Source organism: Mustela nivalis, assembly GCF_964662115.1.
Source record: "Mustela nivalis genome assembly, chromosome: 8".
Taxonomy (NCBI): domain Eukaryota; kingdom Metazoa; phylum Chordata; class Mammalia; order Carnivora; family Mustelidae; genus Mustela; species Mustela nivalis.
The window spans coordinates 139,362,957-139,382,918 of record NC_139027.1 but is presented as its reverse complement, the minus strand read 5'-3'; the positions used below and the strand labels follow the sequence as shown (position 1 = coordinate 139,382,918).

General features: G+C 54.3%; 1 protein-coding gene across 3 annotated transcripts in view; it reads left to right on the top strand.

Moving 5' to 3' along the window:
- APCDD1L (APC down-regulated 1 like) overlaps window positions 1-13,179 on the top strand; it is a 50,440-nt gene extending 37,261 nt beyond the window's left edge. The window contains exons 2-5 of one of the 3 annotated variants that reach the window (XM_082743087.1): window positions 2,704-2,842; window positions 5,721-6,273; window positions 6,513-6,629; window positions 10,892-13,179. In XM_082743087.1, the coding sequence (XP_082599213.1) occupies window positions 2,704-2,842; window positions 5,721-6,273; window positions 6,513-6,629; window positions 10,892-11,659 (1,577 nt within the window). In that variant the 3' untranslated portion in view covers window positions 11,660-13,179. Of the gene's footprint in view, window positions 1-2,703; window positions 2,843-2,870; window positions 3,151-5,720; window positions 6,274-6,512; window positions 6,630-10,891 lie in introns of those variants that run through there. The other 2 variants (XM_082743089.1, XM_082743088.1) reach the window with 2 other exon arrangements.
- The last annotated feature ends 6,783 nt before the right edge of the window (window positions 13,180-19,962 follow it).

The window sequence follows — 19,962 nt, the reverse complement described above, 5'->3', positions numbered from 1 at the left end:
TGTGAAAAGTTGTGCAATTGGCCTGCGGTACCATCTGCTTTCAGATGTTCCTTTAGCAGAGATTGTTTGGGGCGGGGGAGGGGGGCCAACTAGGGGGGTTAAGAAAAGGGGAGAGAAAGAAAAAAATTAAAAAGCTACTTCAAAAGCTACAACAGAACAACTTGCCCGGGTTCATTTGTAATTAATTTAATTTTTGCAACCTTTAAATTGAAGCTCTGCAAACGGCCAAGAGGCCAAGGCCAGCTCCGCTCTGGTCCTTCCACAAAGGCCTCCAGTTGTGTTTTGCATTTTGTGTGTCTGTTGTGGATACAGCGAGATTTCGCGTCGTCTCCTGACTTCATTAAATCCCAGTTTCTCACTGAAAAACAAAACAGACTAAAACACCCTCCGCAGGAACATGCCATCTGAGAATTCAAAGCAAAAAAGCAGTATCTAGGGCTTTCTCGGTGCTTCAGGGAGTACAGGGGAGAAGGCCTGTTTTGCTTTCAACAGAAAACATTTCCTCAAGAAACAGAGCTTTGTGGAAACAATGTCAATATAATTTTCAGGACCCGTTTGCTCTTTTTTCCTGAGATACAATCTCGATCTTCCGACCAGGCAAGTAACACTGACCCCTTTGGTCCTTTTCTTCCCTGTGCTTCTCCGAATCAACATTCCCCAAATCGAAACATTCGGATAGGTCTCCTTGACACTGATGGTGTTCGCGTGAACCCGCAGAACTGAATTCAGGGGACCCCGTGTCTCCCGAGGAGGGGGCTTGCAGGAGCACGAGAAGGTTGGAGAAGCTGACTCGGAGGCGGCCCTGGCTCGGGTTCCCTGACAGGGCCATGCATGCTGGCCATCTGGCCTGATTTCAGTGCCTGCCCACACGCCACAAGGTCCTGCTTCTGGTCCTCAAGAAATGAGATGTGCCCAAGATACTGCGGAACTGTCCGCAAGCTTCTTTCTCAAGACTCCCCTTGCCACGTGCTCCCCGTGAGCTCCCCGCAGAGTGGCCCTGTGTCGTCTGGGGCCAGACCAGCCCCGGCTGACTGGCTGGTGGTTTTCGTTTCTCCTATTTGGCTGGTTAAAACCAGGGAGGACACAGCAGGAATACAGCAAGGACCCTGAGCTGCACCAGCACGTCTGCTTGCTCATTCATTCATTCATTCATTCAGCAAATTCATCCCCCACAAGTCTTGAAAAAAGCCCCTTCCCCCTGGCTGTGATGGAAGACGGCCAACGGTGGAACCATCAGGCCGGTCTGACCATCTGAGCTTTGTCCTTTGTCACATCTGAGCAGCATCTGGGGTCCCCCAGGCTGTCTCTCTGTCCCAGAAAGGAAGCGAACGCTCACGGCCGTCTCCAAGTGTCGTCGCGAAGATCAGGAGGCCGCTAAACCCCGTGGGATGGATACACAGTTTACAGGACCAGTGGCTGCCGTCCCTGCTGTGGCAGGTCCCACCTGCGCTTTCTCTGTGTCTGTGGGTCTCTGGGGACCCCCTGAGTCTCCACAGGAGCCTCCGGGCCTCCAGGAGGGGAGGGATCTACTCTGTCTCATTTTTCAGAGAAGCTGTCCGGGGCCACCCGCCCCATCAGACAGCTGCCGAGGGACAGTGTGGGGACCTCAGGCCTCCCCAGGCCTTCTCTGGTGGCGCCGGGAAGCTGCGGTGTGCGGTGGAGAAGGGGGCAGAGTGTACCTTTCACGTGCTTCTCCATGCAGCCCACAAGCCTTCCTGGGCGTCCCCCGGGGCCCCTCTGGGCCTGTGTCACCAAGCCGGCCCCCAAGCACTTGGCCCACAGGTTCAGCGGGAGGAAGTGTCTTTGGCAGGCCTGCGGCAGGGGCGGCCAGCAGGTCAAGGCCGCCCCTCAGCACAGCCTGTTGCTGTAATATCTGGACCTCGCTGGCCGCCAGGCTTCCCACACATCCCGCCATCTGGGCTCTGTCAAGCCCAGCCCTCTGAGTGGAGATGACGGTTTCTGGGGAAATCGCTGCTCTTTAGCAGCTGAAGGCCCTGGTGCTCTCGCCTTGGGGCAACACGTAGAAGAGACCGGGCGTACTCCCAAGGCCGTGCCTGGCTTGTCTCCATGAGATGAGCACATGTGGGGTCACTCAGGAGGGTGTGAGGCCCCGGCTGCTCATGGCCGTCCTCCCTGAGCCTCTGAGTCCTCCCTGCCCCCCGCCCCCCGCCAGCTGCACGCATCAGCCCTGCTACCCACCACACGCTTCCCGGGCACCTGCCTGGGGCCCGTGCTGCGCAGGCGGGCAACACACGGGCCTGGCACCAAGAAGGGACCGTTCCACGAGCGGCCTCCAGAGGCTGGCGGCAGTTCTGGTCTGTTCCGCAGGGCAGAGGTCAAGGAGAACCTAAGCTCTTTGGGGCGGTGGGGGGTGGGGAGGAGTCCCACTGCCCCAGCACCTTGGGCTGAGTCTAGAGGCCCCTTGTCCTGGAGTGTGGAGTCCTTCAGTCACCACATGCCAGTGCCTGGCTGCACAGCAGCTCAGGAGCCTGGGGTCGCGCCCCTCCATGGTGGAGACGCAGGTGACAACTCCAGGCGCTGACCCAGGCGCCCAGAGCTGGAGACCCAGGGCAGGGCCACGGTGCCGGGGGAGGCCGACCCTGGCTGGCCTCCGACTCCGCTGTGGCCCAGGATGGCTGGGGAGGGCAGGCAGAGTTTCTGGAGCAGGTCAGGACCCCTAACTCCTCTCTGTCTGCTTTGCAGCCCGCACCACAGAGGCGACTGGGACCGCCAGGGGTGGCCGTCTACACTGGGAACCCCGCTGCCAACAGCCCGCGCCCAGCAGAGCCCCCGTCACTGTGCTGCTGCCCCCACGCCTCGACGGGCCCTGGGTCTCTACCGGGTAAGACCCTGAGGTCACCCTGATCACAGGCCCCTGGGCAGGGAAACTGCACACACTCTGGGCCTCAGTGTCCACACGACCCGATTCAACTGGTCGTCCAAAATGCCTGCTACCTGCCAAACGTGTGGCCCTGCTGACCCCCCTCCACAGCACGAGCCTGGTGGGCGGAATGTGTCCCAGTCGCATGCGGCCATGGATGAAATCCATGTGTGCGACATACTGAGCACCCCGGCTACAGGACTTACTGAGTGCCCACTAGGGACGGGGGAGCCACTGTGGGAACAGGCAGCAGACATGCGGACCCAAAAGTAAGTGTGGTGAGCCTGAGATGGTGCTAAGCTCTGCCACGAAGGACACGGAGCCACGGATGTGAGAACCAGCAATCCGGGGGGGCTTCTCGGAGGTGGCAATGTTCCGCTGAGAGCTGAAAGAAGAATCAGCTATCCAGAGGCCCAGGGGAGGAGCCAGGCAGAGGGAGAAGCTGGCGCAAAGGTCCTGAGACAGGACGAGGCAGAGGAGAGGGTGGAGAGGGCCCAGGCATCCCGCTTGTCTGTCGAATTTTCTTCCTAATGGGACAGGCTTGCCTGACATTTCAGAGGCCCTGTTAGCTGTTCCGGCCAATGGGATTTGTGCTCTAACCCTCAACCGTGGGGCACAGACGCTACAACAGCTGTCTAAGTCCTCCCTCCTGGGAGAGGGCGAAGGGTGGCCGTGGCCTCCTCCACACCTAGTACACCCTTTCCTCCCCCGCCACCCCCTGCGGGCCCGTCCTCTTCTGCAGTCAGGGACTGGCCTCTCCACGTCCTCCATGTACCTCCTGGGGTCAGGCAGAAACTCAACTGCCAAACATCTGTTAGCACTCTGTTGGTGAGGGAGGGGACGTGAGCGCTACTAAGCCACTTTGGATGCATTCCCAGGCTCTGTCCCCATCCTGACTCCCCAGTCCAGGTGAGATCCAGGCGCCACTGGTGTGGGTCACCCCAAGACAGAACTGGGCTGTGGGGAAGGTCAGAGCTGGGTCCAGGCTCCTTTTGCCCTGAGATAACAGCGTTCCAGGACAGTTCTTCTAGAAACTTCTAGAACTGTCTTCCTAGAAAGTTCCTCCTCATGTTCTCCAGACAGGCTTTGCTGCTTCCTGGAGGCAATGCAGGGAATGATCTAGAGTCCGGGGCCCACTGAGGTTGTTCACTGTGACCTGCTGCGTCCCGTTAGGCAAATCTCTTGCCCCCGGCCCTGTCCGAGACGCAGGTGAGGACAGGACTACGGCACCCCGCTCATGTGTGTGAGTCACCTCTCTCCGTGTTCAACAACCTCCTGTCCTGGCAATTCTTTACCATTTTTCTTTACACCGGCTTGCTTTCGTTTACCGAAATATATTCATTTATTTTTCCAGCTTTACTGAGGCATAATTGGTAAACAGTAAACTGTACACCTTTACAGCGTACTGTAATTATTTTTAAAGGAAGCGTAGTATCATCCCGGGGAGGGAGGGCAGAACCACCTGCCATAAATAGGAGGCAACTGTAAAAAAGAAAGTCAATGAAAACAAAACAACGTAATTAGATTCTCACTAGATTCGTTGCCTGCCTTGGGCCCGGAGTCCGTTTTCTCGGGGAGAGAAGGGAGGTGGGCGTTACAGACACGTTAGCTCCAACAGAGACTTTCTCCTTAACATAATCAGAAAGATTGGAAGAAAAGAAAAAGGAACTGTTTTCGTGCTGGGTAAGAACATGTTTCTTTCGCTCCATCCGTCTTGCTATGAAAACTACTATGAGAGTTCTCAGCAGCGTGTGAAGGGGGCCCTGCCCGCTGTTTCCCCCTAGAACTCACCCAGCCGCCCCCCTGTCTGCACCCTCAACGCAGTCTCAGAGGCTCCCCTGCCCCCAAACCCGGCTGTGGCCGTGGATCTAGGAGTCATTCAGCTTCCCTTTGTGCCCAACCCCACGTGCTTGCTTTACCACCAGCAGAAGTGATCCTGGGGGCCAGGTCTGGCCCACCACCTGTTTTGTAAATAAAGTTTTATTGGCACACAGCTATGCCCCACCTCACCCCACTTACTTATTGTCCCTGGCTGCTTTAGTGCTAGAGACCGGCTCACGCACCCAAACAGAAATACTTATTACCTGACCCTTTACAGAAAAAGCTTGGTGATCCCTGGTTTAGATCAACAAACCTGTCACAGGCACGAATGGAACTTGGTCAGGGAAGTCAACCGAAGGGGAGACCGGAAGTGACTGCGCATTAGCCACGATTCCCTCCACGAGGCCCTGGGGAGGGTCTGCTCTGAGCCAGGGGTCAAGGATCTACTGGGCCAAGAACAAGGAGGCCACTGCCTGCTGGGGCTCATGGCATGGGGCCCCCCAAATGATGCAAAAGAGCCCGTTTCCTAAGCACCTCCTGGGCACCACCACCATTCTTCATGTTTCCTGGAGACCCTGACTGCGGGTCTGACGCCTCCGTGTCACAGAGGAAGGAGCTGGGCATTATCCCCAGCCGCTGAGGGACAGGAATGGGATTTGAACCTGGGTCCTCTGGCTGCAGAGTCTGCATACTTCTTGGGTCACAAGAGGCCCAAGTATCCACAGGTATGAGGACCCATGCCGTGAGGGAGGCTGACAGCTAAAGGAGGCAGTTAGGATTGGAGGAAGCAGAAGGAGGCTTTTGTGGAGGCCACAAGGCAAGTGAAAGGCCCTCGGCCCCAAAGGGGGTGGCTGAGACCAATTAGGGAAACCGAGGCTTGTCAGGGCCCAGCTCTGGACTGAGGTCTAAAATAGAGGCTGTGGGAGCAGAGTCCAACCTGGAGGGAGAGGGGCTCACCGTGTAGGCTCTCCCTGCTCTGCCCAACCCCCGTCTCTCTCTCTCTCTCTCTCTCTGACAGCTGTGAGGTGCGCCCGGGACCTGAGTTCCTCACCCGCTCCTACACCTTCTACCCTAACCGCCTCTTCCGAGCCTACCAGTTCTACTACAGAGACCCTTTCTGCCAGGAGCCTGCCCACTCCCTGCTCATCAAGGGCAAAGTCCGCCTGCGTCGGGCCTCCTGGGTCACGAGAGGGGCCACTGAGGCCGACTACCACCTGCACAAGGTGGGCATCGTCTTCCACAGCCGCCATGGCCTGCTCGATGTCACCGGGAGTCTCAACCAGACCCGGGTGGGCCAGGACTGTGCCCGGCGCCTGCCCCCAGCCCGGGCCTGGCTGCCCGGGGCCCTGTACGAGCTGCTGAGCGCCCGGGCCAAGCAGGACTGCACAGAAGCCCTGGGCTTCACCATGCACGAGCTCAGCCTGGTCCGCATGCTGCGGCACCTGCAGCCGCAGCCTCGGGCTGGGCCCCGGCTGGTGGAGGAGCTCTACCTGGGGGACATCCACACCGACCGAGGGGAGAGGTGGCACTACCGGCCAACGGGCTACCAGCGCCCACTGCAGAGTGCCCTGGTGAGTCTGGGGCCCTGGGAGGGCGAGCTCTGGGCCCCAACCCAGTGGGCCCTCTACGGTCTGGTCCCTGCCCCAGACCCTCTCCGTACCCCCTTGCTGGCCTGCTGGCCTCAGGGCATTTGCACATGCTGTTCCCTCTGCTTGAGACAGGTCTGTACAGGGCTGGCTTTTTCCAAAGGAACCGCTGCTCAGCTTGTCTGTGCCTGGTCCTCCTGACATCCTTCTTGTGGTCCCCACAGGGTCCTCTTCTGCTCGTGCTGGGCACTTGGGCAAGTGTGTCTCAGTTCTCAGATCAGCTGTTCCCACCGATCCCCACTCTGCACATTTTCCAGCACTCAGCTTCCCGGGGCTGCATGGTTTGTTTACTTGTTAATTGCCACTTTCTCTAGCAGTAGACTCTGCATGGATGGGGCCCTGTCCTCTCCTGGGTCCCTGCACACGGCCCAGGGTCTGGCACACAGTGGGGGCCAATAAAGCTTAGTGAATGAATGCAGGAGAGGTCAGTCCCTTCTCCAGGGCTCTGCTGGACGGCCACAGAACCCAGAGAAGGTGACCCCAAGAGCCCCACGTGCACCTCTTTGGTGTCTGGAGCCAGAGATGCTGAGTGTACCCATTCACACTAATGCCCGGTAAAGCAGCACTCCTCAGCCCCTGTTCTCAAGATGCCATTACCTGGGCATCTTCTGAGAATGCAGAGTCAGGTCCTGGGGGGGGGTCTGGGTGGGGCCTGGGACTCTGCATTTCCAACAGGCTCCCAGATGGCCCACGGACTGCCCTCTGGGCAGAAGGCTGCCCTGTGAAGGGAGATGTACTTCCCCCAACCCAGCTCCAGTGTGAATTTCACTTGAGGTCCTTAACCTAGATTTTAAATTAAGTGATCACAGCACACTGCCCCCATTTGGGGGAGACCTGGTAGCCCTTCTCTGCCTGATGAGCATACAGGCAGAAAGAATCCGCTCTTCTCGTGTGTGAGATGTACTCTGGGCACGTGGCATAGAGCCTGGCCCTCAAGGAATGGAGGCTCAGGACTTCTCCAGTGCAGCTGGTTGACGACTTGGGACCACCACACCACCCCCACCCCCAGGACAATGTTTGCAGAAGCATCAAATAGCGAATTTAGACAGAAACCAATTCTATTAAAATAGCTACCCAAGTCTTACAGCATTAATTTGTGACACAGGAACCTTTATTCTCCCTAATTGAGTGTAAACATGTTCCCAGTATCTGCAACATTGTTACTAGGAGACAGGAAACAAAGCTAGAGGTTCCAGAAATTGCAGGGCTCCCTTGTCTCCACCCACAATTACAAGTTAACTTTTATCAGTTGGGGTTTCTTGAAACTGAAGTCAAGGCAGGATGCCGCGAGGAGTATGTCTCTACTACGTAACCCAGGAATATTTTTCAAAAGTGAGAATGAAGAGACTGGAGGCATGAGTTCAGGAGCCCCTATCAAGTGAGCCCTTGGGCAACCCTCAGGTCATTCAGCAAGTATTGAGTGCCTACTGTGTACTCAGTACTCAAGGAACTAAACCAGATGGGCAATTTCTCACCTCTGGGAGCAGCTACTTGTCAAAGGACCCCAAAGAAGCGTCGTAGGGATGAGCCCCACTGCCCTGTCCTCTCCCACCCCCTCCTCTGGGGAGCAGAGAAGAAGCACAGAAGTCCTCATAATCAGAAAATCAGCCTGAGTTCTTTCCATGACCTCAAAATTATGCTCTCTTTGGCAACCAGTGTTCTAGGCTGGTCTGACGTTAATCCTACTTAGGAGAAGGTGCCGGCAGCGGGGTGATGACAGGCACCCCCCCCCCCATTAGGAGGGCAAACTGCTCAGAACATGGACAGGATGGCCCCCTGGGGCACAGCAGATGACAGTTGTCCTGTCTCCCCAGGCCGGGCTGTGGGGCTGGAGACCTCTGCGCTCCTGCTGCCTCACCAGCCAGCGCGGCTGACACAGCCCAGCCCGTGATCGCGCCGCAGAGCCGGAATGTGAGCAGAGACGAGCCGTGCCAGATGTGCGCACCTTAAATCACATACCTGCTCAGCAACTGCCCCCGCCCCACCCGGGGGAAAAAAAAAAGGAGAGAGACACACACAATTTCAAAGAAGAAAATGCTGCATATAAACCCCCAAGTAACGAATCAGTCGTTACCTTATGCTCTCCAGGGTCTGAGCCTTGTCCATGACCCAAACCAGATGGTACACATGAACATTTTTAGAAGTTAATTTAAAACCAATTTGATCCCCAAATTCATTGCCTGGATGTAGAATCCTAATCAATCAGCCAACACTCAACCAAAATCATCTAAGCCTGGTGTCACCTCTGGGGGTTAATTAGAAACTGTTATGTGCTGTTCGAGAAATAACTTTATGTAACAGGTTTGAACCAGTAAGAGTTTGGCTCCCGCACAAGTGTGAATTCTGCTGGCTGGGGCCTTGCTGATTAACACATGCGTCTCCGGACCGCAGAATGACACTAGAACGGGCTGTTTTTCATCCCCTTTGAAAGTGGAGGAGATACCTGTTCTCGCATCTCTCGCCTGAATGGCTCACTAGCTCTCAGTTTGTTTCTGTTATGCAGAAAGCCACTTGCCCTGCCCCAACGACCAACTAGGATCTCAAATGTCCTGCCTGCAGGAGAGGGCGAGGCAGGGAAGACAGCCCTGGTATTATTTTGATGTAAGGCTATCTGCTCTGTCAATACACATCAGCGTGACAACAGTCGGAATGTGGGTTAAAATGCCTAAATTAGACTCCGATCAGCCGGACTTCCAATTACCAGCACTCCAGCTTACCACCCAGCCGGCTCATTTCTTCCCATCACACTTTTGGACCCATTTACTAGCATTTCCAAGTGCCTTCGAGGCCTCTGTCCTCGAGTCAAAATCCCCCAAACCAAAAATAATATAATCTTCCATATTATGGAGATCAAGGCAAGTTTAGGTTTATCATAGACACAAATAAGAGCTGAATATGTGACAAACTGAAAAAGAACACAAATAGTTTCTTAGTCCTCCGATAGTTCCTTTCTAGACAATAAGTCCTGAACGCCACTTGTCTGGCATAAAACTCACCCAACAGCAACCTGCAGAAATCTTCTGTTTTTTGCAAGGAAAAGAAAAAACGGAGCTGTTTCCCGGCTGGGCTCTCCAAATGTCCCTCTTCGTCCTTGCCCGTCCTGCCTGCGCCCTGGCCTGAGGTTTCCTTCTCGAATGGCAAAAGCAGGGGATGCCTGCTAGTACCCGCATCAACCTTGCTTAGACAAGCCGTTGTTCCCAGGGTGTTTACCTTTCAGAGTGATGCTCTGGACTGAACTCTGGGCAAGAGCTCCCTTTCAAAACACAATACAAAACAAAACAAAAACAAACAAAACAAAAAAACCCCACCAAGGTGTCTCTATCTGGTTCCTTTTTGACCCTCCGTTGAGCTTTTTCCCTCCAAAATGCAGAGTGACCACGCCCACACACTTTGGTTTGGCATCTGTTCCCCGTTGACGTGCTTCACGGCGAGCCCAGCTCCATGACTCCGGAAAGCACGGACAACTGTAAATGAGGCCACAGAGAAGGCAAAGCAATGCACAGCCTGGGACAACGGGGACCAAGGTCCAAGTGGCCACTGGAGGGTGGCTGGTGTCCCCCATTATAAATAACACTACAGTGAACACCTCTGCGCGCCATCTCTTTCCCACGACCTCCTCAGGGCAGACTCTAGCGGGGGCAGGCACACGTGCAGGGGTATTTAAATGGGACTTTGTCCCTGTTACCATGTGCACTCTCCAAGGCAGTGAGGGAACGATGCTCGCCTTCCCCGGGAGAGGTTCTTGGAGCGAGAAGAGCCTCTCCCCCCAAGCTGGGGAAGGCACGTCTGTGAGAGCACGGAAGCTCTCAGTATGGAGGGGATGCGGAAGGGGCACCAGGAGGCACGTTCTAGCCTGTGTCCACCACTTCGGGCTGGAGACGCGGCAAGCTCTGGTCCACTGAAGCCCGGCATCTTCGGCCCGGACACGTAACACCTGCCTGAGGAGGGCTGAGCCCAACACCTGGCGCTTGGGCTCAGGGGAAGGGGGAGTCACAGTGAGCCAGGAGAAGGGAGATAAACTTGAACAGTCGCATCAGGACCAAGCCGGATAGGTGTGGAAAAGGTCCCTTCCAAACCCCAAGGCCTTTCTCCTTCATCCATCCACCCATTCATCCCATCGGCATGGGGCTACTATGAGCTAGGCCCTGTGCCAGGCCCAGGGGCTGGAAGAAGTAGCCACAGGGACCCCCCGGCTTGGGGAGCCTACCATCCGGCGAGGCAGAGGGGCGGACAGGAAGGAGGCAGGAAGGGACAGGTCCGTGATCTGCAGAGCTCTCGCTAAGACCTCACTGAGCCGAGACCCAGACCAGAAGCAGCCCACCAGGCCCCATGTGGGGGAATTTCCAGGTAGAGGGCCAGCAGGTGCACAGGCCCAGAAGAGGGAGGACTTCCCTGAGATCCAACAAGAGCAAAGTGGCCACTGTGGTGGGAGGCTTGGAGTGACCCACGGGCGGGACCCCGCGATACCCCCACCCCCGGCCGCACCCCGACTGCTCCCGCAGCTCGGACGATCGCTGTCCTGTTTCTGTTTGTCTCCTGCCAGCACCACGCCCACCCCTGCCCCGCGTGCAGCCTCATCGCGCGCTCTGACGAGCACCACCCGCCCGTGCTGCCCCCCCAGGCGGCCCTGCCCCTGCGCCTGGGGGGCCGGTGGGTCAGCCCCGGGTGCGAGGTGCGCCCCGCCGTGCTCTTCCTCACCAGGCTCTTCACATTCCACGGGCACAACCGCTCCTGGGAAGGGTATTACCGCCACTTCTCAGACCCCGCCTGCCGCCAGCCCACCTTCACGGTCTACGCCGCGGGCCACTACACCAGGGGCAGGCCCTCCAGCAAGGTCCTCGGCGGCACCGAACTGGTGTTTCAGGTCACCCGGGCCCGAGTGACTCCCATGGACCAGGTCACCACGGCCATGCTCAACTTCTCTGAACCAAGCAGCTGCGGGGGCCCGGGGGCCTGGTCCCTGGGGACCGAGCGGGACGTCACAGCCACCAACGGGTGTCTTCCGCTGGGCATCAGGCTCCCCCACGTGGAGTACGAGCTTTTCAAGATGGAGCTAGACCCCCTCGGGCAAAGCCTGCTCTTCATCGGACAAAGGCCCACGGACGGGTCAAGTCCCGACACCCCAGAGAAGCGCCCCACGTCCTACCAAGCGCCCCTGGTGCTCTGCGACGGGGTGGCCGAGGCAGTGTCCGGACCCCTGCAGCACAGACCTCTGCCGAAGCCCTTCCGTGGTGGGGGGCCATGTCCTCCAGCGGCCCCTCTCCCAGTCCTGCCGCTGGCTCTAGGGCTGGCCTTCCTCAAGGGGCTCTGAAATCGGTCTCTGAGCTCTAGACCGCCGCTTGGGACACTAGGTGCTCCGTGGCCTCCCTCCGGGCACAGACTCCTCTTGCGTCGGCGAGAAGGGCCCGCTCTACCCTCCGCTCGACTGCGGATCCTCCCCGCCTACTGCTGTCCACCAGCCTTGGGCCCCACAGTGCTCAGCCCCGGAGTCCCACGGCACCTGCAAGGTCTGCCCTCGAGAACTGGCCGTGCACCTGGGCGTGGCCATGGCCAGGGCTCTGCGGCTCTAAATGCGAGCTCCTGGTTTTCCGGGGCGGTTGGAGGACAGCAGGCCCTTCTCCCACCCCGTCCTTGGCATTTTGGGGACGGGAGTGAGGCCCTGCACGGGGAGGCCACCGCCGCTCTGCTGAGCCTGTGGATTCTTATTTTAAAGTTTATTAATTTGAATTTAGCAATACAAACTCAAACCAGGGCTATGAATTAAAGATGCTGCTTCGGGCTTTCGGTGCTTGGCGGCTTTCTGGAAGAGCGCCTGTCTCTTTGGGGCAACTCGGCTTTCCTGGATTTGACTGTGCGTCGGCGAGTCAAGCCCGGAGCTGTCGACACCGCACGCAGCTGAATCTGGCCCTCCCGGGCCAGGATGCGAAGGAAGCCGCCCGTTGGGGCCCACAAGGGCGCCCGCCTCGCCCACACCCGGCTGGCTGCTGGGGGCAGGTCTGTGGAGGAGCGCAGCACCTGCCGCCTTCAGAAAGTAATTAATACTAACGACAGCGGTGACACTAAGGTGCTCCGTAATCAGCCTTGTACAGGCGTCCTCTGTTTTCAGGATTCTCTGCACTCAACTGACGAGGAGGCAGAGACCTCTGAACGGGTCTTTGGAACCACCCTAAGGAGAGGTTGGGGTCACCAGGCTGCATGGCAACCTCTGGAGGGGGACACAGCCTGCGCTGAGGTGCCGATGTCCTCCTCTGCTAGGAGGGGGCTGTCATCCAGGTGGGGGACAGGCTGTGCCTCTGCAGGGACCCTGCCCGTGTTCCCGAGGCCTCATCTGCACATGCGAAATTGACTGGGATCCTCATGGGCTTGAGGGTTTGGGGGACTCTGTGCCTAGGACTCGCCCCTCCTTTCTCCCCCGATCCCTATCTCTGGCTCTTATCACTGATCTTGAACAATTGTCTGTGAGGTTAACGGGGCTTTCAGAGGGAAGCCCTGGTCCTCCGTTAGACTGTGTGGGGTTCCATCAGCCCACTGAAATGGCTCCAACTTATCTACCCATTGTTCTTGAAAAGAAGAAAGACCCACCAAGTTAATATTCTCTGTAGGTCTCAGAGAGCTACGTGTGTTTCCGGAGTATTTACCGAAGTACAAGAAATAATTAGATTATTTACGGTCTCCGACTGCGCGGGTGGGGGTGCAGTTCCCGGTGGGGCTGAGGCTGGAGGTGGTGGTGTGGCCGTGGCTCGGCAAGTCTCGTGTCTGAGGCTCCAGGCGACCGTGACGCCATTTGTCATCAAATTTGAATCTTTTAATAAAATTAAACAGCCTGAAAAATGTTCTTGCCGGTTATTAAAGTCAACCAAGGGGATTACGGTTCTAAAGAAAGGAAGTGAAGTGTCTTCAAGGGAATGTGTGAAAGAGAATAAAACCAATGGAGGTAAACCCCGGCTCTCTGTTACGCCCCTTCGGTTCAGGGAACTGCCCTGCCCTGTTGCAAATTCTCTGGAAACTTCCAATGCACTGGGAAGAAAATCCCTGCTCCTGGGTCAGTGCTGTCTGCAAGGTCCAGCCGTGCCTCCCCCCACACAGGCCACACCGGCCTCCCTTCTGGCTCTGGATTGCAACAAACTATTTCCCTACCTCGGGGCCTTTGCATGTCACTGCTGCTTCTCATCCCCCAGATGCTCAGAAGCTTGACCTTTTCAAGTCTCAGACCAGATGTCACCTGCTTAGGGATGTCAGCCATCAGTACCCCCAAATGGCAGCCTCCCTTCCCCTTCTGTCCTTCTGTCTGTCCACCCATCCCATCCTGAGGACCCTTCTTTCTAACGCTTACTGCTCACTGTCGGAGATGACCTCATCGGTTCTTGCTTATTCTCTGCCTCCTCTACCACACCCGTAGGCTCGGTGCAACAGGGAAGGACCAAGTCAGCCTCTGCCATCTTCTCCAGCAGAGCTTGCACATGCTCAGAACCACAATCGCGGAAACAAATGTTTACGGTCCCAGTTAATCCTCACACCAAGACCCACGACAAGAACACAGGCACATGGCTGGCATAACCCCTCCAGGCGCAGCAGGGCGGGTGGGTGGGCACCCCACAAGGTGAGGGGTGTATCTCTGCTCTTGGGGATGCTGAAGGCTCACAGAGGAGAATGGGCTTTGCCCAAGGTCGCCAGCAGCCGGGCCCCAGACCCCGAGGGCTGCACATCTGTCCTGGGGTGTCCTTCCAGGGTTCTAGTTCCCTTCATAGGGGTAGGACTCCTTGACTGTATTTGGGGAAAGGAAGTCAGAGCTGCTTCATGGGACAAAGCATGAGTCATTTCAAATTCAAGTCTTCCTGACAGGACCGAGATGCCCTCCCTCCCCGGGCCTCTTGGTTCTGGAGCAGTGGACGCCGACAGAAAGAATCACGGCTAGAGAAAGGACAACAATCCCTTTCCCCTTGGGCTGAAACCAGAGGGCGTCATCTGAGGACCCAGGGGGCCGAGGGGTTTGGGGGAGAAGCCCGCAGACACCAGCCTTCTGGCCCCTTTCTTGGCTCCTTGGAGAACCCTCCGCAGAAAACCCAAGATAGCTTTAATCAACAGAGGGGAAAGTAAAACCCATACTTCTCGTTCAAAACAAAACAAAAACAAAATTAATGTTCTCCATTCCGTGTTCAGTCACGTTTAAAAGGGAAGGGAAAAAAAAACCCGTGCAGTTTATAATTTCATAGTGCAATCTCCCAGGAGAGTAAATGAGGCTTTCTTTTTTTTTTTTTTAATAAAAAGTTTAAATTGTATACAGCTCTCGGAGGCCCATTAACTAACAGATGCTGGTTATCAAAAGAAGCTATTTCTTTGCTTCTTCTAACCGAATGTGTTTAATCTCCCCATGGTGCTCCCGGCCTGAGAAAGAGCAGCTTGCAGTGACGCGGGCTCTGCCGCACTCAGGCCGGTCTCATGGGGCCTTGGTGACTCAGGCGTTAGGGAGGCTGGAGAGGACCAGGGCGGTGGGGGCAGCGGCAGCTCCTGATGCAGAGGAGCGGGGAGGCGCATCAGGGCCATCAGTGGGGCCCCAGGAGGGCTTGGGGGGCCGTTTCCGCTCCGTGGGGGTGAGCTTGGCCTGAGCGCCTGGAAGCTGATCCCCCTCACACAAACCCCACTAGCCGGGTGTGAGGACCGAGGGCTAACCTGCCCCCCCCCCCCCGTCAGGGCCTTCTCTTCAACCCCCCGCTGCCTGGAAAGCTTCAGCACCTTAGTCTCACCAGTCACCATGAAGGACCCTGAGCTTCACTTCCTCATCGTCGGCCTCTCGCCTCTAGGTGTCCCCTGACGGCTCGCCCTTGTCCATCTTGTCGCCCACCACGCCCCCAGCACGTGGACAGCGCCTGACACACAGCGGGAGCTCAGTAAACACGGGCTGGGGGAGTAAACCCTCTGAAGGCTGACTGGAGGCTATGAACTCAAGCAGCCAGAGGACAGCCACATACTCTGTCTAAATCTGGCTTGGAATTTTTGACACTGATTATCATCATCATTATTATTATAAGATTGGCAGAGCAGAGCCCAGAGCTATGAACTTGAGCAAATCTGTTTTCTCCTACCCAGGCTCTTCCTAGGAAGGGTACTGGGGCCAGCTGCTGTCCCAGAATAGGGGGCCACACAGCCTGACATCGGCAGGATCCTGACAGCCCCCCTCAGGCTTCACATCTATAAAGGTCATGGAGACGGGGAGACCCTCAGCCTTGTGCAGGCACCTAAGACTTTACGTCCTTAGCTACGGAACACCCGGCTGCAGTTTCCTCACCAGGAAAATGAACTCGAACACCTGGAAGGTCCACGCCTGGCAGGAGATTCACGAAGCAGCAATGTCCTTTTATACGAGGAATGGCTTGAAACAAAACTCTCTGGGAGGATGGGTCTTCTCCCAGCAATGCCGTGTTTACTTCCTAAGGGTTATTAATTAATAATCTGCTACTTTCACTCCTACACTTGGTATTTTTTCAATCCCGCAAGAGAAAAATAATTAACAGAAAACTTATTTTTCTTGGTCATTAGCGCTGTTAACATCAACAGTCAGTTTATTAAGAATTCCACGTAGGTACTGAGTACCCGGCACAGGCCAGGGGGAGCACACACTTTCACATCTACTTCTTTCTGAAGCCCCCAGTAAATTCTGGGAAAGGAATAGAGGCACAAGGGCACATGGATACACAGGAAAGGAGAAGAGTCAAGAAGAGATGGTAGCAAACTTCCAGAGTCTGGAGGGCTCATGGGCAAGAAGCTGAGAGGTGACAGAGAGCAGGGAGAAAGGTGCTGCCTGGCCAGTTTCGGAGCAGGGGTCAGAAGCAAGTCCACTCATGCCCCCAAAGTCTTAGGAAGCAGTGGTCCAAGGAAGTCTGGGGATAGGAAAGCACTGGGGCTGAAAACAGGACTATGCAAAAGTCTACAAAGGAGTTTTATCCCCAGATCCTCTTCCCAACCCCTGTATGAAACCAGAAGGTCAAACAGATGTCTGGACTTGGGAGACCATCCAGAGCAAGGTGTCACACTAAAAATAGAGATATCAAAGAAAATTCTACCCATTAAATGGCTGGGTTGCACAGCCTCCTTCTCCTTGAGACATAGCGGCCAGTCTTCTGTTGCCAGGCAGGAGAAAGAAAGATTCCCAAGAAACGAGCCCATACTGAACTAACTGCAGATACTGACAGCTGGAAGTTCCCCCAAGGAGGCACCTGAGTGGTCCCCAGGCCCTTCGCTTGCACAGAGACCCAAAACCCAGCAAATCCCACCTACACAAACGTAGCTCTTCAGGGCCTCACTCATAAATACATTAAAGGACATAAAAGGGTTACCAGGCATTTAGGGAAAGCCTCCAAAATGCTAGAGACGAAAACCCAACCCAAAGAGACTAGTAAGAGCCCCATACTGGGTGTAGAGATTACTGAAAAATAAATAAATGAACTTAAAGAACACTCAAAGTAACCAGTAAGAAGCAGATAATGCAGAGGACAGAACAACAAAAAGACCTATACCACCCTGGGTGAAAACAATGCTAACCTTTTAAAGACCATCAACATTTTTCAGTCCCTCCTATTTACAGAAAAAGAACAACAAAAAAAAAAGGAACTAGAATATCCTCAGTGAAAAGAATATAAACTATCTAGCAAAAGCAGGTTGTTAAAAAACAAATACTAGTATTTAGAAAGGAAAGAATTCTTGAAAATTATGAATATGATGACAGACAAAGCAAGAGAAAGTTGGAAATTAAAGCTGAATTTCTCTAGAAATTAAAAAAAAAAAAAAAGCATCAGGAGTTAATGGCATTAACCTTCTTAAGGCCAACACTGGAAGCTGGCAATCAGCAAACATTCTCGGGATCCTGAACATGATTTTTATACCCAGTACAACTATCAGTTTAGTGAAAGGGCTGAATGGAACCTGTTCAGATATGTAACCTTCTCAGAAAAGTTTTCACCCACATGCTCCTTTCTCAGAAACCAGCCTGAGGATGTATTCCACCGCAACCAGGAGGTAAAACAAGAATGAAGACGCTAGAGATGCAGGAAACAGGAGATCCACCCAGAAGAGAACACAGGGAATTCCCCAGATGATGGTGAAGAAAGGGCCTTCCTGGGATAAAAGTCAGGCAGCAGCTCTGGAGGCCAGTCAGTCCACAGAGTAACAAGAGAACAGGGTGCTCTCTAGGAGGGACCTTCCTGAGAAAATACACAAGAATCATAGTATACCAAATGTGTGAACGCTCTTCCACGTCTGTCAGAGTCTGGGGCTGAATTAATGAAAGATATGTAAGAAAGTAAGCAGTGGAGAGGTGCAGGATTACGTATAAAAGGGAAATAAAATCACAGAACAGACAATACCTTGCTGTGAACAATATTTAAGTCTCCATCAAGCAAAAGGATACTGACATAGCCAAAAATCATGACATAACACTCTGAGGGGGAGGGGAAGGAGACTGTGTTTCAGACAAGGGTGGAGAGAAAGGTTGCTGGAGCCACTTCCTTACCTTCCTTAGAAGGAAATCAACAGATAAGATCTAGAAGTGAAAGAAAAGGTAATATAAGCACACAACTGAGAAATATAGATGTTAATATGAGAAGACAGAAAGTGCTAACATGCTTCCTCCTGGAAATGGAAGCACAGGGCCAGGAGGGTCTGCTGGTTTTCACTATGAGCCTGTTAGAACTATCTGGCATTTTATACGACGCACATGAAATGCTGTGGTAGAAGGTAAAATGAAAAATGCTGCAAAACACATCACACATGAAAAGATGGTTCTGCATCACTCAACACCAGGAAAACGCAAGTCAAAACCACAACGAGATGCCACCTCACACCTGTCAGAACAGCTAAATACCCAAGAAACAAGACGTGTTAGCGAGGACGTGGAGAAAAAGGAACCCTCATGCACGGTGGGTGGGAATGCACACTGGTGCAGCGACTGTGGAAAACAGCACGGAGGTGCCTCAGGAAGTTAAATAGAGCTTCCCTAGGACCCAGCAACTGCAATACTCGGTTTTTACCCAAAGATTACCAAAACACGAATCCAGAGGGACACGTGCACCCCGATGCCTACAGCAGCACTACTTACAATAGTCAAATTGTGAATGTAGCCCAAGCGGCCACGAACAGAGGAGCGGATAAAGAAAATGTGGTGTATGCATATGCGGGAACGTTACTCAGCCACAAAAAAGTGTGAAATCTTGCCACTTGCAGTGACAAAGATGGAGCTAGAGAATATTGTGCTCGACAACGTATTTCAGGGGAAGACAAATACCATATCATGTCACTCATATGTGGAACTTAAGAAACAATGAACAACAGGGGTAAAAAAGAGAGAGGAAAAACCAAGAAACAGATTCTTAACTACAGAGAACACAAAGGCGGTTCTCAAGGGGCAGGAGGCGGGGGCATGGGGATGAAGACGCACACTTGTGATGAGTGCCGGGCGATGAATGGGAGTGCTGAGTCTCCGTATTAACAGCAGACGCTAACGTAACACTGCATGTTGGCTAGCTGGACTTTCAATAAAAAACTTTTTAAAAAATGCAAAACCAAATCCAACTACAAAACCTAGAACTTCCCTTCAAATTGCTTTCAATCCAGTATGGACAGACTATGGCAAGAGAGGCATCAAAATGCTTTGGGGGACAGGGCTGGTGGAGCAGGCATCCCAGAGTGGGGGAGAGGGAGCAGCTGAATTTGTACAAATCAGACTCATCCTCAGAGTCTGAGACTGAAGGAAACAAGGGAGAAAATGCCCAAAGCACCAGCCGTGAGCTCTCAGCGAGTGGAGAGATACCTTTGGGTGGTTTTACCATTACGAACGGGAAACACTTCCTGTGCTTTGGAGCTGCACTGAGGTCGGGCACTGCGACTGCAAGGCTGGGGTCAAGATAGAACAATGGGTCTTGGCTTGACTTTCAAAAGCCTCCTGCCTGCCGTACACATTCTCGTAACGTTTTTGAAGTAGCATAAAGGTCCGTTCTTCGAAAAGTCTGTAGCACTTATGTGTTTCTCGACATTTTTACTCTTTTTTTCTTTCAAGTGATTTTAGTGGTCAAGCATTGCTAAGAAAACAAAGAGAAGTTCTACTTGGACAAGGGAAAGCCTCCACTCTCAGTGCAGATTCGGTGGCGGGGGGATCTGTTTCTGGCAGGGCACATCTCCCCCCCATCACAGGACCCTGGCAACTTCCCAGACGGCGTCTGTCTTCCTGATGCGCTAATAACGAGATGCTCATGACAGATAATGCCAGAACAGCTCCTGTGACTGCTGAGCAGAAAACACCTCTATTTCACAGCTTTAAGGATGACCACCATCTCTAGTCCCTCTTCCAGAACCCCCTGGGGCCTGGAACACTGAAATGTGCCTCACTTACGGCCTCTGTGATAAGGACCCCTGGGCAGCAAGACGACAGGCTCATTAGACTAACGCCATCAGGACGTCGCTAGCAGAGGTCAGGAACGAGAGCCTGATCAGTTGGCAATAAAGTTTTATCACCCCTGCCCCCCCACCCCAATCCATTTCTATATCCTCTGCGGCAAGTGCTCTTCCCAGGACCAAAATACTGTACATTCCTATTTCCACATTCGTAAACGTACCCCTTTTCAA